The sequence below is a fragment of the Scyliorhinus canicula genome, chromosome 14, assembly GCF_902713615.1.
Source record: "Scyliorhinus canicula chromosome 14, sScyCan1.1, whole genome shotgun sequence".
In the NCBI taxonomy this organism is placed as follows: Eukaryota; Metazoa; Chordata; class Chondrichthyes; order Carcharhiniformes; family Scyliorhinidae; genus Scyliorhinus; species Scyliorhinus canicula.
This window is the reverse complement of record NC_052159.1, coordinates 4,872,285-4,890,068: the sequence shown is the minus strand read 5'-3', so window position 1 is coordinate 4,890,068 and position 17,784 is coordinate 4,872,285. Positions and strand designations below refer to the sequence as shown.

The 17,784-nt window shown below is 47.0% G+C and overlaps 1 protein-coding gene across 5 annotated transcripts in view; it reads left to right on the top strand.

Moving 5' to 3' along the window:
* Positions 1 to 17,784, top strand: part of numa1 (nuclear mitotic apparatus protein 1) — a 143,579-nt gene that overhangs the window by 92,998 nt on the left and 32,797 nt on the right. For all 5 annotated transcript variants that reach the window (XM_038817996.1, XM_038817997.1, XM_038817998.1 and 2 more), the window contains 6 exons: positions 4,447 to 4,569; positions 4,909 to 8,205; positions 11,961 to 12,002; positions 13,744 to 13,812; positions 15,973 to 16,074; positions 17,225 to 17,455. In XM_038817996.1, coding sequence (XP_038673924.1) covers positions 4,447 to 4,569; positions 4,909 to 8,205; positions 11,961 to 12,002; positions 13,744 to 13,812; positions 15,973 to 16,074; positions 17,225 to 17,455 — 3,864 coding nt within the window. The remainder of the gene's footprint in view (positions 1 to 4,446; positions 4,570 to 4,908; positions 8,206 to 11,960; positions 12,003 to 13,743; positions 13,813 to 15,972; positions 16,075 to 17,224; positions 17,456 to 17,784) is intronic.

Below are 17,784 nucleotides of genomic sequence, written 5' to 3'. Positions count from 1 at the left end.
GCGGCATGGAAGAGGCTGGAGATGGCATCCTGTGTGGGTACGAGCCTGGAAGCGCTTGCAACGGCGCCGCTGCCGCTCCCTCCGACGAGGTATACCACGAACCCGGTGGTGGCAGCTACCCTCAAGATTTGGGGGCAATGGAGGCGGCACAGGGGGGAGGTGGGGGCCTCGATGGGGTCCCCGATACGGGGCAACCACCGGTTTGTTCCGGGGAGAATTGATGGCGGGTTCCTGAGTTGGCACAGGGCAGGTGTCAGGAGGCTGAGGGACCTGTTCATAGACGGGAAGTTTGCGAGCCTGGGTGAGCTGGAAGGGAAGTTCAGGCTCCCCCCGGGGAACACCTTTAGGTACATGCAAGTAAGGGCGTTTGTCAGGTGGCGGGGTTCCCTCTGCTGCCGCCGCGTGGGGTCCAGGACAGGGTGCTCTCGGGGGTATGGGTTGGAGAGGGGAGGATCTCGGAAGTGCACCAGGTGATGCAGGAGGTAGACGAGGCCTCGGTGGAGGAGCTGAAAGATAAATGGGAGGAGGAGCTGGGTGAGGAGATTGAGGAGGGGACGTGGGCGGATGCCCTAGAAAGGGTGAACTCCTCCTCTTCGTGTGCGAGGCTTAGCCTCATACAGTTTAAGGTACTGCATAGGGCTCATATGACCGGGACATGGATGAGCCGGTTTTTGGGACCGAGGACAGGTGTATTAGGTGCTCAGGGAGCCCAGCAAACCATGTCCACATGTTCTGGACATGCCCAGCGCTGGGGGAATTTTGGAAGGGTGTAGCAAGGATGGTATCGAGGGTGGTAGGATCCAGGGTCAATCCAGGCTGGGGACTCGCAATATTTGGGGTTGCAGTGGAGCCGGGTGTGCAGGAGGCGAAAGAGGACGGTGTTCTGGCCTTTGCGCCCCTAGTAGCCCGGTGGAGGATTCTTCTTCAGTGGAAGGATGCGAGGCCCCCAAGCGTGGAGGCCTGGGTCAACGATATGGTGGGGTTTATTAAATTGGAGAGGGTGAAATTTGCCCTAAGGGGGTCAGTGCAGGGGTTTTTCAGGAGATGGCAACCATTCCTAGATCTCCTGGCAGAACGGTAAAAACAAAAGGTCAGCAGCAGCAGCAACCTGGGGGGGGGGGGGGGGGGGGGTTGTCTCTTTGGTTTTGTTTTGGGTTGAATATCTGTTTTTTGCCAATGATGGGCGTTAATTTATCGTTTCTCTTTTGTATTTACGGGGGGGGGGGGGGGTCTGGTTTTTTTTTTGTTCTTAGAATTTTCTGTTATTGTTTTCTTTTTTGTGAAAATTTGAATAAAAATTATTTTTAAAAAAAATAATAATATCGTGGAGTTCAACTGACCCACAACTTTTAATAGATTGTGGTATGGGGAGCACACGGCCCACTCTACAGGTGTGGTACAGCAGAAATGGAAAAGTATTTTTTAAAGCAAAACAATGTTTATTCTATGAACTCGAGTTAACCTTTTTAAAACATACAGTGAACATCTTAGCAACCATCAATTCAAATAAACCCACAAAGAATACAACACTAAGTAATCCTTAATAACTTCCCAAACAACATCCAGAAGACAAAAGAAACACCTTTTAACAGAAGCACATCAGGTTTACATTCACTACTGAGAACATTTATAATTCTGAATTCACCAAATGATCAAGAGATAGTCTTTTCATGGCAGAGAGATCAACAGTACACCTGCTCTGTCTGGCTTCAGCTCCAACACTGAAAATGAAACTAAAACACACCCTGCAGCAAACAGCCTAAAATGAAAGAAAAATGCTGACAGACAGCCCAGCTCCACCCATTCTCTGACATCACTGCAGTGTTAAACACCTATTTCTTAAAGGTACTCTCACTGCAGATATTTATATACACACCCATTTATAAACACCCATTTCTTAAAAGTACTCTCACATGACAGTGTTATCAGGTACGCACCTTTGTAAGCAAGGAGGATTCTTCCTTCCCCATGGTCCCTCCGCTGTCATTGATGGATAGGGTTCTTTCGATGTGAGGTGTAGGGGAAGGGAAGATGTCGGAAACTTCTGGTTGGCCCGTTTCGATGGAGCATGGTCCCCTGGAGGAGGTTAAGAGGAAGTGGAAGGGGAGAGCTGGGCCAGGTGTTTTGGGGGGGGGGGGGGGTGGAACCCAACTCGACACAGAGTAAACTCCACCTCGTGCACCAGGCTTGGCCTGATTTATAGTGTCCATGGGGCATGTCTGACCAGAGCACAAATGAGTGGGTTCTTCTCAAAAGTAGATAATAGGTGTGCGTGGTGTTCTCTGGGTCCGGCGCATCTGGTCTTGTTCTAAGTTTATGAGCTTCTGGGTCGTCTTCTTCGCACCATGTCAGGAATGCTTGGTTTGAGTTGACAATCTTTTGGTGACAATCTTTGGGGTTTCAGATTTCCCGGAGCTGCAGACAAGGACGAAGGCAGGTGCTCTGGCCTTCACCTCACTACTAGCCCAAAGATGGCTGCTGCTGGGATGAAAGTCTTCAGTCCCGCCCAATGCGTGGTTAAGTGACCTGATGGAATTCTTACACTTTGAAAAGATTAAGTATATCCTGAGAGGGTCAGTGGAAGAGTTCTGTCTGAGGTGGCAGCTGTTCATTTCCCACTTCAGGGATTTGCTCACCGTCAGATGTTTGGGGGTGGGGGGGGGGAAAGAGAGAAATTATTTATTGTTCTTTTTGCCTCTGGTTTTGGGGGGGGTGAGGTGTAAGTATTGCAATTGTTGTTTGAATATGGTTGTGATGGTGTTTATATATTTTTTTGAATGTTTAAAAGCTGTTTAAAAAGATAGAGAAACTATTTTTTTGAGGAGGGAGGGCATTATCTTAAAATGAGAATCAGGTGTTCAGGGCTGACGTCAGGAAGCACCAGTTCACCAACAGCGGAGTGGAGATCTTGAACTCCTAAGAGTCTGTGATAGCTGGGAATTTCTGGGAGCGTTTTGAGACTGAGATCAATAGAATTTTGTTAAGAATGGGCATTGAAGGGCAGCACGTTGGCGCAGTGGGTTAACCCTGCAGCCTCATGGCGCCAAGGTCCCAGGTTCAATCCCGGCTCTGGGTCACTGTCCGCGTGGAGTTTGCACGTTCTCCCCGTGTTTGCGTGGGTTTCGTCCCCACAACCCAAAAGATGTGCAGGGTAGGTGGATTGGCCACGCCAAACTGCCCCTTAATTGGGGCTGGTTTAGCTCACAGGGGCTGGTTTGGCTCACTGAGCTAAATCGCTGGCTTTTCAAGCAGGCCAGCAGCACGGTTCGATTCCCGTACCGGCCTCCCCGAACAGGCGCTGGAATGTGGCGACTAGGGGCTTTTCACAGTAACTTCATTGAAGCCTACTCGTGACAATAAGCGATTTTCATTTTTCATTTTTTTTCAATTGGAAAAGATGAATTGGATACTCTAAATTAAGAAAAAGAATGGGCATTGGGTAATGCAGAGCTCTTTCTCGCTCCCTCCACATTCATTTAAAAAAAAAAAATCCACTGTTGTCCTCTGGAAAGCAAATTGGTCAGTTCTCTATCCTGGTCTACACTCCACACCACGTTGTTGTCTTGCTCTCAAGGCAACTTGGGGTGCAGCCTTGCTGTATCTCACTTCCCTCCCCCCAGAACAGATCTGAAGGAAGTGCATTTTACGATGAGACATTAAATCTGAACTTGCCTATTCAGGTGGATGGTGAAGATGGGCTAGTATTATTGAAGAACAGCAGGAGAGTCCTCCTGACCCCCACGTTCTGCCCACAACCAGTCCCACAAATCAGACAGTAGTCGTGCACCTTGCTCACTGCTTTTGGACTCTTGTTGCGCTGGATGTTTTTGTTGCCAACTTCAAAAGTGCTTTGTTGTAAGTTAGCTTTGAAGTAAGTTAAAATGAGTATTGAGGTGCAGATTAGCCACAATCTCTCTTAGTAATGCCCTCCAGTCTTGCAACTCTCAAATATCTGCACTTATTAAATTCTGGCCTCTGGAGCATCCCTGAATTGAATCACTTCACCAATGGAGGCCGTGTATTCGGCTGCCAAGGCCCTAAACTTGGCATTTTCTCCATGAACGTCTCCACCCCTGTTTTCTCCTTGTAAGGCAAGTCTTAAAACCTTCCTCCCTGACCGTCGGTCATCAGCCCTAGCATTTCCGTACGTGGCCCTGTCCGATTGTGTTTTGATACTGCTATTTTAATGTATTAAAAACGCTACGTAAACGCAGGCTGTTGTTCAGTGTCTCTGGGCTGAACGGCCTGCGTCTGTGACGCAGCGTGTTGAGGATGTGAAAGGCGCTGTGTGAATGCAAAGTTGTTTAAAGAATCACCTGAATTCAGTTGTAATTTTTGTCTTCTGGGGGGTTTTTTTTTTTAGGTACTCTGTTCTTTGGTGTGTTTTGCTGGGGGCTAATTTACTGTTTTTAAGTGTTTTTTTGGTTTCTCTGTGGTGTCCGACAGAAATTAATGGAAGAAAAAGTACAAATCCTGGAAGGAAAGGTCTCCTTGATGGAGGATCAACTGAAGGCAGCTGGGGAATGTTCCAGTGAGATAAAAGGAGAGGTCATGGGTGACATTCTCCAGGTATGTCATTTGATATAAAGTACCTGAGAAATTGTGCTGTATGAAGTTTCTGCCTGGTACTGAGGAACAGCTTCAGCTTTTTGTGGGGGTGGGGATGGTGGGGAGTTCCAGATTTTCACTATCCTTTGTGTTTGAAATGCTTCCTGGCAATCGCCCCTGAATGGTCTGGTTAATGTTGAGATTTCTTGTAAAATAGTTTCTCTATATCTACACTACGTAATCCTTTTAAATATACTTGAGCTGATCATCCATTAGCCTTCTTTATTTGAGGGAATACAATTAAGTAAAGCTTTGACTTGCCTGATTAACTCTGTCTCTCCTGATCTTTTGTTGTTGCAGATGGAAGCTCTCAAAGTGGAAGTGTCACAGCTGACGGCCAAAGCTGCAGAGCTGGAGCAAGAGAGCACGCTTCAGAAAGAGGAGAAAGGCCGACTCGCCGAGACTGTCAGCAGCCTCCAGCAGTCCATCAAGGAGCTGGTTGATCAGAAGGATATGCTCGAGCAAGCTGCACGGGTTCAGGAGGAAAGGCTGACTGGGCAGCTGGATGCCTTGAACGTGGAGATCATGAAGCTGAACAACTCCTTGATGCAAAAAGCCCTGGAGCTGGAGGAGGAGAAGAAGCTGAGGCGCCAGCTGGCCGACGACTCTCAGAGCAAAGAAAGGGCTGCCCAGCAAACTGCTCTTGATCTCGGCTCGAAGGTAGAGACCCTGAGTGAAGCTCTGAGGGTAAAAGAGGAGGCGCTGCACACTTTTGAGAGAGAGGTGGCAGCCGAGCGAGAGAGCACGTTGAAGCAAGTGGCGACGCTGAAAGAGGAGTCCGAGAAGATTTGCAATGAGAAAGCTTCTGTTGTCACACAGTATGATACATTGAAGACTGAGAAGGAGGCCGAACTGGAGTTGCTCACTCAACAGATTCAGGCTTTGAAAAGTAATCAATCGGGCATGGAGGACCTAAAGCGCGAGAGAGACCATCTGAAGCAGAAAGTACAAGCTTTGGGCACTGAAGTTGCAGAGGTAACCTCCAAAAACCAAAGTCTCCAATCTGCCTGCAAAGCCCACAAGCAGAGTCATTCTGATGAGGTTGTTGCTCTGAAAGGGAAACTGCAAGAAACTGAAAGCACCCTGGAGGGTCACAGGAACAAATTGGCAGGTCTTGATGCCAGCCTTCAGAAAGCCAAGACCCTCCAGGAGCAGGTCACTTCCCTGCAGGAGACTATCACAAAGCTGGAAAAAGAGAAGAAGCGATGGGAGGAGGGTCACGCCCTGGAAACAGAGCGCCATTCCCAATTAACACAGGAGGTGAAAGGGCTAACGGAGGAGCGTAATCAAGCTAAAGCCCAGCTTTCTGAAGAACTGAAGCGCCAAGAGGTGGCTGACGGTCAAACGAAGCAGTCCATGAATGAACAGATGGAAAGATCTGCCAAACTGCAGAGTGAGCTTTCTGATGCACTGAGGATGGTTGGGGAGAAGGAGAAAAAAGAAGAAAGGCTCCATGAAGATGTTGCATCTTGGAAGAAAAAGTTTGATGCCGTTCGTCAAAAGCAGGTCGATACGGATGACGTTATTGTAGGCTTAAAGAAAGAGCAGGAAAAGGCCCAGGCTGAATTGCTGGAAGTAAAGGCCAAGAATGATGGACTTAAGGTCCGGATAAGCCAGTTGAATGACGAGGAACAGAGGAAAGCCTCAGAGCTACAAAAGGACCTCTGTGACGCTCTGTCAAAAATGAAGGAAAAAGAGGCAATGGAGGACAAGGCCCGAGCTGAAGTGGTTAGCTGGCAAGGGAGGTTTGAGGCTGCTCAAAAGGAAGCATCTCTGCGCCTGTCACAGGTGGAGGAGGAGGCCAGAAGGAACGCCAATGAGCGAGACCACATCCAGAAGGAGCTCTCTGACGCGAGGGCAAAGGCAGCTCACCTTGAGGAACAGGTGAGCCAGAGCGGCAGTGAGCAAAAGGATCGAATCTCTGAGGTGGAGGCCGAGCTTGCCAGTGCGAGGCAGACGGCAAAAGAGGAAGAGGCTCAGAGGGTGGAGCTGCGGGCCGAGGTTGAGACACTGCACACCCAGCTGGCGGAGCTGAGAAAAGCCCAATGCGAGCGCCTGGCTAAGGTGGAGGAAGAACAAAACAAGCTGCTGGAGGAGAAAGATGCAGCCAAGGTGGAACTGGAGGCGGAGCGGGCAAGCAAGCTTGAGGCGGAGGCCAAGATGAAGCAATCTCTGAACGAGCAACAGGAACGCCTTGTGGTGCTGCAACGTGAGATCTCCAGCGCTCGCACTGCCAGAGAGGAAATGGAGACTGGGGAGAAACTGATGAGAGGCCAAGTTGAGAAATGTCAGGAGCAGAGCAGGCACCAGCAAGCAAAGATCAACGAACTCCAAGCAGACGTGTCAACCATGAAAAACATGAAGGAGAAGATAGTCAGCCAGGAAAGAGAGATGCTGCGTTATGCCGAGGTCTTGAGTAAGAAGGAAAAGGAGCTGTTTGAGCTTGGATCTAAGCTGAAAGCGGGTGAGGACGCTGCCCAACAGCACAAGCAGAAAGTGGATTCTGCTGAAAAAGAACTCTCCGAATTCCGCGACCTCTGCCAAGAAAGGCTGAGCGATATCAAGGCGCTCAAGTCGCAGGTAGCTGAGCTGGAGCAGAAATGTGAAGGACAACAGGGTGCCATTGCCCAACTGGAGAAGGAGAAAACAGCGCAAGGCTCACACAGCCAAGAGCGTGTGACAGCACTACAGGGTGAGCTGTCGTCACTCCGTGGCTTGCTAAAGGAGAAAGAATCGGTGGAAAGGGCCTTGAAGGAAAAGGTGGCCCTGCACCTTGAGGAGCTGACAAAGCAGAAGGAAAAGGTTAATGCCCTTGAGCGGGAAATTCCAACCTGGAAGCTAAGGTCTGTGGAGGAGCAGAAGGAAAACGCAAAGCTGAGGGAGAAAGTGGCTGCAGAGGTGGAGATGAGCAGGAAGTTACAGGAAACCGTGGAGGCCTTGAGGGTGGAGCAAGCCTCTGAAGCACAAAAGAGAGGCTCTGCTGCAGAGGCCACAAAGCTCCAGAACATGTCCCTTAAAGAGGAGATTGCCACCCAGAAGCAGGCAGCCGAGAGGCTCCAGGTGGAGCTGGCCGCGAGGCAGCAGGCAGAAGCAGCATTGGAGCGTCAGGCAAAAGCAGACCAAGAGCGACACGCCCACAAAGAGCAGGAGCTGCTCCAGCTGCGCGATGAGCTGGCAGAGGCCCATGCTGCAACGCAGGCAGCCGAGTCTCAGCGCCAGGAAGAGCTCAAGCAGCACGAGAGGCTCCTGGGCGAGCTGAAAGCACAAGTTGGGCTGCTGCTGCCCCTGAAGGAGCGCTGTCAGGAGCAAGAGCGGGAGATACAGCGACTCCAGCAGAGCAGCAGTCAGCTGAGCTCTGAATCTGGCCTGGTTCGCGGGAGGCTAGAGGCAGAGCTGGCTAAGGTCCAAGAGGCACATGCCAAAGAGCTGAGCCACCTGATGTCCCGCCATACTGAGCAGGAGACTGCTTGCAAAGCAAGGGAAGAGGACAGCGCAAAGCGAGCGGAAGAGGCAACCAGTAAATATGAGAAGGCAAAACTCATGGTTCTGGATGAGAGACGCAAGCTTCAGCATGAGCAGCAAAAGCTGAGCACGCAGGTAAATTAATTATTCTATTTCACTTTTTAATCACTTTAGTTTATTTTTGTTTTCAAACCTAGCTCTCTGTCTCTGCAGCTCACTTTAAAATTTGAGAATTTGTTATATAGCCATTCCAAAATACACTACTGCAGGCTTTTTATTACATGGTATCTGCCTATATCTGCCCATTTCACCAGTCTGCTTTCGTCCTACTTGAAGTCTTATTGTTCTCGCTGTTTACTATACTTCCAAGGAAATTAGCCGTCCACCTCCATCCTCTTTGGGTTCACAACAATGCATTGCAAATGAGCACAGCATACTTGATGAGTGAGGCAACGGAACAAACCTTAGCACAGGCATCGACATAACTTTGGAAAAGAGATAATCCGTTTCTTTCTCCTTTGAGCCCTTTGAAAACTGGGCTGCTTTAAGCACTTTATTTCACCCGCGTGAAAGATACTTGAGACCTCATGATGTGTGTATTCCCAAATCCAACTTTGAAGACTGTCTAGTCATGTAAACAGCTGTAGTTTTTATTCCAAAGCATATTTCCCTTTACTCTGATCAAACTGTTCTCGACCTCTTTGAAGGACAGGCTTTATTAACTGTTTTTGTGTGTAATTACTGGATCCCTCTAAAGTTGAACCTTAATCGCTCATTGCTGATGCCATTACTGAACTTTTTCCTTTGTGTGAGTGTTTTTCGCAGGAGTGCTCAGGATGCTAATAGCAGAAAATAAGCCCGGCTTTCACCTCCGTACAATTGGGGATCAATAAAATGAACATTTGATTTAGGATCAGTTGTCATTTATAAAAGAGAGTTCCAACCTTCTACCACCTTTTTGTTTGCAGTAATGTTTTCTAACGCCGTTCCTGAAAGACCGACTCTAATTTCTAGCCTATACACCCAGTCCTGGAACAGAAATAGTTTCTCTCAATCTACCATTCATATCCTGAAACCTATGATCAGATCTCCCCTTATCCCTTTCCCATTGTGTATGCCATAAATAAATATGCCAAATATTAACGAATGCAATGAATAGTTGTGGTCCCAACACAGATTCTTGCCAGACACGAGCAGCATGGTGGCACAGTGGCTAGCACTGCTGCCTCACAGCTCCAGGGTCCCAGGTTCATTTCCTTGGGAGTATTGACGGGCAAAGAGATCTGAGCATACAGGTCCACAGATCACTGAAAGTGGCAACGCAGGTAAAGGTGGTAGTCAAGAAGACATATGGCATCCTTGCCTCATCAGCCGGGGCATTGAGTATAAAAATTGGCAAGTCCTGCTGCAGCTGTACAGAAGCTTAGTTCGGCCACACTTGAAATATTGCGCACAATTCTGGTCGCCTCACTACCAGGAGGATGTGGAGGCTTTGGAGAGGGTACAGAAGAGGTTTATCAGGATGTTGCCGAGTCTGGAGCGTATTACCTATGAGGAGAAGGGTGGCATGGTGGCGCAGTGGTTAGCACTGCTGCCTCAAGGCACCGAGGTCCCAGGTTCGATCCCGGCTCTGGGTCGCTGTCCGTGTGGAGTTTGCACATTCTCCCTGTGTCTGCGTGGGTTTTGCCCCCACAACCCACAGTTGTGCAGGTGAGATGGATTGGCCACGCTAAATTGCCCCTTATTTGGAAAAAGTGAATTGGGTACTATGAGGAGAAGTTGGATAAACTCGGATTGTTTTTACTGGAACGACGGAACTTGAGGGCGACCTGATACAGGTTTACAATGTTATGAGGGGCATGGACAGAGTGGATAGCCAAATGCTTTTTCCCAGGGTGGAAGGTTCAATTATTAGTGGTGGTTTAATGTGCGAGGGGTAAAGTTTAGAGGAGATGTGCAAGGCGAGTTTCTTTTACACAGTGGTGAGTGCCTGGAACTCGCTGGATGACATTTAAGGTGCATCTTGACAAGTGCTTGAATAGGATGGAAATCGAGGGATATGCATCCTGGAAGTGCAGACACACATCATGATCGGTGCAGGCTTGGAAGGCCGAAGGACCTGATCCTGTGCTGTGCTGTTCTTTGTATCTTTGTACATCACAAGGCACATTCTTATTGAAGCAATTGGATCATCTGAACATTATTCCTCTTTACTGTTTCCAACTCTATCATTTTCCGAACTAAAGGGCATTGGATAAAGTGCCGCACAACAGATTTATGAGCAAAGTTAGAGCTGATGGAATAAAAGGGATCGGCACGGACATGGATAAAAATTGTCTGGGTGCTTGGAATTGGAGAATGGTGGTTAATTGATGCTTTCAGGCTGAAGAAAGGATTGTATTGGGGGTGGGGTGGGTTGGGGTGTCGGATGTTCAGCCTCCACTTCCTGATATATATTAATGACCTGGGCCATGTTGTGCAGGGACCAATTTCATAATTTGCGGGTGATACAAAACTTTGTAATTATTGTGAACCATGAGGAGGAAGGATAGTGTCGGACTTCAGAAAGATATTGACAGGTCATGGATGGTTACAACGTGGAAACAGGCCCTTCAGCCCAGCTTGTCCATGCCGCCCGAGGACAAGGTGGATGAATAAGTGGCAGCAGAGAAACATGAATTGATTAATTTTGTTAACAGGAATGTGGAGAAGCAATCTAAAACAAAAGGTGCAATTCTAAAGCAGGTTCAGGAGCAGAGGGGGTGTGTATGTTCATATATCAGTCAGCTTCCTAGGCATAGAGTATGAAAGCAAGGGGGTTACGTTAAACCTGGACCAAACACTAATTTGGTTTCAACCGAAGTATTTCACCAGATTCTGAGCACCACTGTTCAGGAAGGATGTGTCGTCCTTAGAGAGGGCACAGAAATATTCCTTGGGTATGAGGAACTTGGGTAGATAGATTGGCGGAGTTCGGACTGTTTTTCCTGGAGATGATTGAGAGGAGATTTGATAGAGGTGTTCAAAATCATGAAAACCCTGGCAGAGTAGATCGCGGATTAAGAACCAGTGGGCACAGTTTTAAAGTAATTGGCAGAAGAAGCAACTGCGGCATGAGAATTTTCTTTTTCACGCGGTGAATAGTTAGCGCCTGTAATGTGCTGCCTGAGATGCAGTGGAGGCCGGGTCAGTCGAGGCTATGGAAAAGGCATTGGTTAATAATTTGAAAAAGAAGAATTTGCGGAGCTATGGGGCGAAGGTTGGAGATTGGCACCAGGTGAACCTCTCCTTCAGCGGGCCAGCACCGACACAGTGGACTGAATAGCCTCTTCCTCTGTTGAGTCAGCAGGCTATGATTTTAGGTCACTAACTTGCCTATGCAATTACATTAGTTTCATCTTTAGCTACGGTCGCTAATGAGGAACTTTGGCAAATATCTTCTGAAATCCACATAAATAACATACAAAGACATTCCCACTACTTTAGTCAACTTCCCAAAACATTAAATCCAATTCATCAGGCATGGCCTACCCTTTACCCATCCATCCTGGCTCTTTACCCATCCATCCTGGCTCTTTACCCATCCATCCTGGCTCTTTTACCCATCCATCCTGGCTCTTTACCGATCCAACCTGGCTCTTTACCGATCTATACTTGCTCTCCCTGACCAACTGAAAATGTTCCAGGTGTTCGGTCACCTCTTAATTATAGAGTCTAGGAATTTCCTATCGACATGGCCAGCTGGTCCATAATTCCCTGGTTTCCCTCTCCAGCCTTAAATAGCAGAGTGACATAGGAATTCTGTGGAATAGCGGCTTGTGGATAACAGCTGAGCTGTGTCTGATCTGACTCTGGAACAAACAATTCATTCCCTCTTTGCCTCTGTGCAGGTTGAAGAACTGCAGAAGAAGCTGGCTACAGAGAACCAAAAGGTAAAAATCTTGCTCAGTGCTGGCTGTGCGTGACGATGAATAGCGCTTGTAATTTGTGTCTGCAGTGGAGCAGGAGTCAGCCATTTGGCATCTGAAGCCTTTTCTGCCGTTCAGTCAGGTGATGGCTGATGTGTACTTCAGTTCCATTTTCTGCTCCATATCCAGTGATGCCCTTAATTGTCAGATGTCTATAGATATCAATCTAAAAAAAAATTAAATCAATCCCAGTGTCCACAGCTTTTTTGGAGACAGTTGTTGATTTCCAGGATTTTTTCTGTAGCAAAAATAATTCCGGATCTCACACTGGCATGGCCGAGTGTCAATTTGAAGATGGCGCCCTCTTATTTTGGACTCGCCAACCAGTGGGAATCTGCCGTATCCCTTTAAATACCTTGATGAGTAACCCCTTACTTTTATAACACGTATCCCAATCAGTCACGAATGGTGGAACAGGCCAGAGGGTCTAAATAGCCCTATCCTGTTTCTGTGTTCATAAAGAAATAGGAACTCGCGTTTGTTCGAGTTTGATCCATTTTTCCCTGCACCGTCTCAACGGCCAATATTCAAAAGTGAGGATGTGATGCTTGCGTCGGGCACCATCTGGAGTATTGCATCCAGTCTGGGCACTCAACATCACATTGCAGGACGATATGGATGGACTGATTAGATGGGCAGAACAGTGGCAAATGGAATTTAACCCTGAACGGTGTGAGGAGATTCATTTTGGGAGGACTAACGAGGCAAGGCATTATACAATGAATGGTAAAACACCAGGGAATACAGAGGACCAGAGGGACCTTGGAGTGCATGATCATAGATCCTGAAGGCAGCAGGACAGTAGGTAAGGTGGATAAGAAGGTCTATGGGATACTTGCCTTCTTAGCCGAGGCATAGTGATGGAACTGTCTGAAACTCTCAGGCCGCACTGAAGTACTGTGTGCAGTTCTGGTTGTCACACTACAGGAAGGATGTGATTGCACTAGAGAGGGTACAGAGGAGATTCACCAGGATGTTACTGGGCTGGAGTGTTTCAGCTGTCAAGAGAAGCTGGTTATTCTGGGGCTGTTCTTCGAGCAAAGAAGGCCGAGGGGTGACCTGATTGAGCTGCACAAAATTATGAGCGACATGGATAAGGTAGATAGGAAGCAACCTTTACCCTTAGTGGAAGGGACAATAACCAGGGAGGGGCAAAGATTTACCGTAAGGGGCAGGAGATTTAGAAGGAATTTGAGGAGAAACCTTTTCACCCAGAGGATGGTTGGGATCTGGAAGTTACCATTTCGAGGAAGAGCAGGGCAGTTCTTCCAGTATTCTGGCCAATATTAAACCTTCCACCAACATTACTGAGAGAGATTATCTGGTCATTATCCCAATGCTGATTGTGAGAGTTTTGTGGACAAATTGTCTGCTACATTTGCTGCATTGCAACAATGACGACATTTCAGTGACTGTAAAACTCTTTCAGATGCTGGTCATGAAGTACACGAGAGAACTGCAAGTCTTTATTTCTCTCAAGATCTGGTACAATTTGAACTTCTTGATTTCTGTCCAATAGCTGCAATTTTTTTTGTTTTAATTCTCCTTTTCAGTCTTCCCTCTCCTGCCCACCCTTGCAGAAATTACATTGTGAAGTCTGTCTCCGAAATCCCTTTTTGACTGACTGCTGGTCACCACCACCCCACCTCAAGAGTGCCCAAGGTCTTGTCCCCCTCGTAATGGGAAACTGTTTGGTTTGTTCCAGGTTGCAGATCTGAATCAGAAACTGGCCCAGCACGACACAACAGCTAAAAGTAAGCTGCAGAAACTCCAGGTAAGTCACTGGGACGCCGAGTACCTTGTTGCTTTGATTGGGACCACTGGTTGGATCTCTCATCATTCTGACTCCCTAACGAAATCTGGGTTTGTGTCTGGCTTTCCCAGCACCTATCACTGATTTAACTACACACTTTAGTCGCAAATACACACTATAGGTAAATCTGTGGTACACATTGCCGCAGAAGGCTGTGGAGGCCAAGTCACTGAGTGTCTTTAAGACATAGATAGGTTCTTGATTAATAAAGGGGTCAGGGGTTATGGAGAGAAGGCAGGAGAATGGGGAAGAGAAACATATCAGCCATGACTGAATAGCGGAATAGACTCGATGGGCCGAGTGGCCTAATTCTGCTTCTGTGTCTTATGGTTTTATCACTTGTGTATCTAATTTAATATGTGTTTATATAGCACATCCCACAGTCACAGGATACCCCAAAGTGCTTTATAACCAACAAGAAAGCTTTGAAGCATAGTCACTGTTACAGGAAATGCAGCATCCAATTTATGCACAGCAAGTTCCCATGAACAGACTGGATAATTTGATTTTGTTTTAGGGATAATTATCAACCAGAGCACCATGGAGAACTGTGTAACAATATAGATATTGTATGGGAGATATAGGGTTAACAATTTCATGTAAATACATCTTACCACCAGATGGTGATCAAGAGCAGTCACATATATATCACGTGATGACCCTTGATTCAGGGAGAAGGTGTTTAGGTGTGTGATAGAGTAGTTGTATATTGTGAGAGTTCTGTAGTTGAAGTTCTAGTTATTTTAGCAACCTTTGTACTTGGGTATACGTACCCGTACCAGCCTCCCCGAACAGGCGCCGGAATGTGGCGACTAGGGGCTTTTCACAGTAACTTAATTGAAGCCTACTCGTGACAATAAGCAATAGTCATTCATTCATTCATTCATACGTTCAAATCTAGTTTAAAGTAGGGGCATGTTTAGCAAGGTCCCAGGTTCGATCCCGGCTCTGGGTCGCTGTCCATGTGGTTTGCATATTCTCTCGCCCCCACAACCCAAAAGATGTGCAGGGTAGGTGGATTGGCCACGCTAAATTGCCCCTTAATTAGAAAAAATTGAATTTGGTACTCTAAATTTAGTTTAAAGTAGTGTTAATAAATCAGCTTTGTTAATTAACATCGCTTGATATTCTTTGTTAAACACTGCGCATTCAAGACATCCAGACAAAGAAAACAGACACCATTGCAAACTGCACCTGCTCTTCCTCAAAGTAATACTATGGGATCTTTTATATCCTCCCAAGGCAGAAAGGGCCTCAGTTTGACATCTAATCTGCAAGTTTGCATCTCTGCCAGTGCAGCACTTTATAGTGTAGACATGATGGGCCAAGTGGCCACTTTGTGCCGTAAAACTATGATTTCAGTAACCAAGGGAGTAACGCAGCTATAGCAATCAAAACAAAAACTCGCACAGATTTCCAATTTCTCAACAATTGCTCATAAAAGTTTCACCTTTGTGATTAAAGGTTAATTGAACTTATTAATCAGAAATGGATTCCCAATAAGACACGTGTAGCTAGTGTATTAGACAGTATTATAGTCGAAAAACCCCATTGATTGTGGCTGCTTTTGGAGTCATCCTGATTCATGCATTCAACAGAAAAGACCTGATCTATGTTCAGGGTCTTTTTAAGTGGAATAAATGCCTAAACGGGTTTGGCTTCCTGAGGGAGCCACTTGCCGAGCTTTGGATCCGGGTCTTCGAGAGTGGAAAGGTCACACCCATCACCCAAGACACACATTTATCCCTCAATCAAACCCCTTTTATTAAGAGCCAAATCCACAGTACCTAGTCATTATTTCATTGCTGTTTATGGAGCCTTGTGCACAAATTGGCACCATCATTGGCCTAACATTGCAATATCAGGGCTGTGGAATAGTTTAGGATCCACCCAGGGCCACGGTTAAGAGAGCAGGTCAGTGGGATTCGTTTGGGACTGATAAAGGGCTATGAGACATTGGAATTAGTTTGAATTGATTCTACAACAGCACAATGGGTAAAATGGGCCCCTCGATTGTGTATTTAGCCTGATGATTTCCTCCACGATTCCCAATTGCATCAGTTATTGAGTGGATCACTCCTTTCTAACTTTATCTAACCACAAACTGCACTGCAATTGTAGGCGCGTGATAACGAGGCACAGGAGAGATTGGAGAAGCAAGTGCAGGAGCTTAATGCACAGCTCGAGAAGAAGGAGGAGGTCGTGCAGCATATCAAAGCCCAGGTTTGTCCGTCAGCTGAAGGTCGGCCGTGACTGTAAACCTGTGGGGACGTATTAATTTTTGTTATTGCATTTACGCAGCCAACATTCTGTTGAATGTTCTGCTGTGGTTCAGTGTCCCACAGGGGGAGGCCATGAGAGTATAACTACAACATGCATTTATATAACACCTTTAAGCATGTTAAACAGCCCGACTAGCTTCACAGAAGTGATTCTTAAATGAAATTTGGACACTTGAGTCACGTAAGATATTAGGGCAAGTGACCAAAGGCTTGGTATAATGGAATGCCTCAAAGGAGGGTAGAGGAGTTTAGATAGAGAAATGGGGTTTAGGCAATTCAAGGTACAGCCACCAGTGGCAAGTAAGGTCAGAAATGCCCAAGAGGGTAGAATTGAAAGATTTCTTGTACGGTTAGGGGGTTGGAGGAGGGTATAGTGATGGGAAAGGAGGTTATGGAGGGATTTGAGATCAAAAATGCCAATATTAGGGTGGCACAGTGGGTTAGCCCTGCGGCCTCACGGCGCCGAGGTGCCAGCTTCGATCCTGGCTCTGGGTCACTGTCCGTGTCTGCGTGGGTCTCACCCCCACAACCCAAAGATGTGCAGGTTAGGTGGATTGGCCACACTAAATTGCCCCTTAATTGGGAAAAATGAATTGGGTACTTTATTGGCTAACTTTATTTAAAAAAAAAAGAAAAATGTCAATATTAAAATCAAGGTGCCGCTGGTCCAATTCACGGGCACAGTCTCAGGATGGGGGGGGGGGGGTGGTTTGATGACGAGAAATTACTTCACTCAGAGGGTCATGAATCTTTATTTTTTCCTTCAGTAGAGTGTTGTGGATTCCACCGTTGAATATATTTAAAACTGAAACAGATTTTTGGGGCCTCGGGTAAATCGGGTATGTGGAGAGCAGACAAGAAAGTGATGTTGAAACCCAAGACTAACCATGATAGTATTGAATGGTGGAACAAGCTCCAATGGGCCATGCTTGCTCCTATTTCCTGTGTTTCTGTGAGTAGGTGTAGGTGAGCGAGCACAGTGGGGTGATGACTGAAACAGGACATGATGATTCAAACCTTGGAGCAATGATTTTTCTGGTTATGTTTCATTGTGCTTCTTCGTATTTCCACCCCTAAACCCACCGAAACAGCTGGATAAGGCAAAGACTCACTACGACAGCAAGAAGATGCTGAACCTTGAGCTGACACAGAAATTGGAGGCCAGTTCGAAGACCATCTCCAACCTGGAACAGCAGCTCACCACAGCAAAGCAGGACGGTGTGGAGCTGCGTGGCGAGTCCCAACGCCTGCACAAGGAGTTGCAGCAGTCAGCAAAGGAGTTGAAGGAGGCCACTCAGAAGAACAAGACCATCGCTGCGCAGGTACATAATCGAAGCAATTAGATAGGAACTTTTAACAGTAGGAACAGGGGAAGACCAAAGAGATACGGGGTTCAAGTACACTGATCACTAAAGTGTTATAGTCAGGGACTAAAATTATTTCTAAACCGCAAACGAGATGTTAGTCTTCATATGCTAGAGGGCTGGGGGGGTTAAAGGGAGGAGAATTTGCTGGAGCTGCATATACAATATTCTGATCACACACGATGACTAGAAGTGGTCTAAAGCTCTAGACATCACTGTTTAAAGGCGACCATCACAGAATTGTTGTAGTGCAGAAGGAGGCCATTTGGCCCATCGTGTCTGTACGG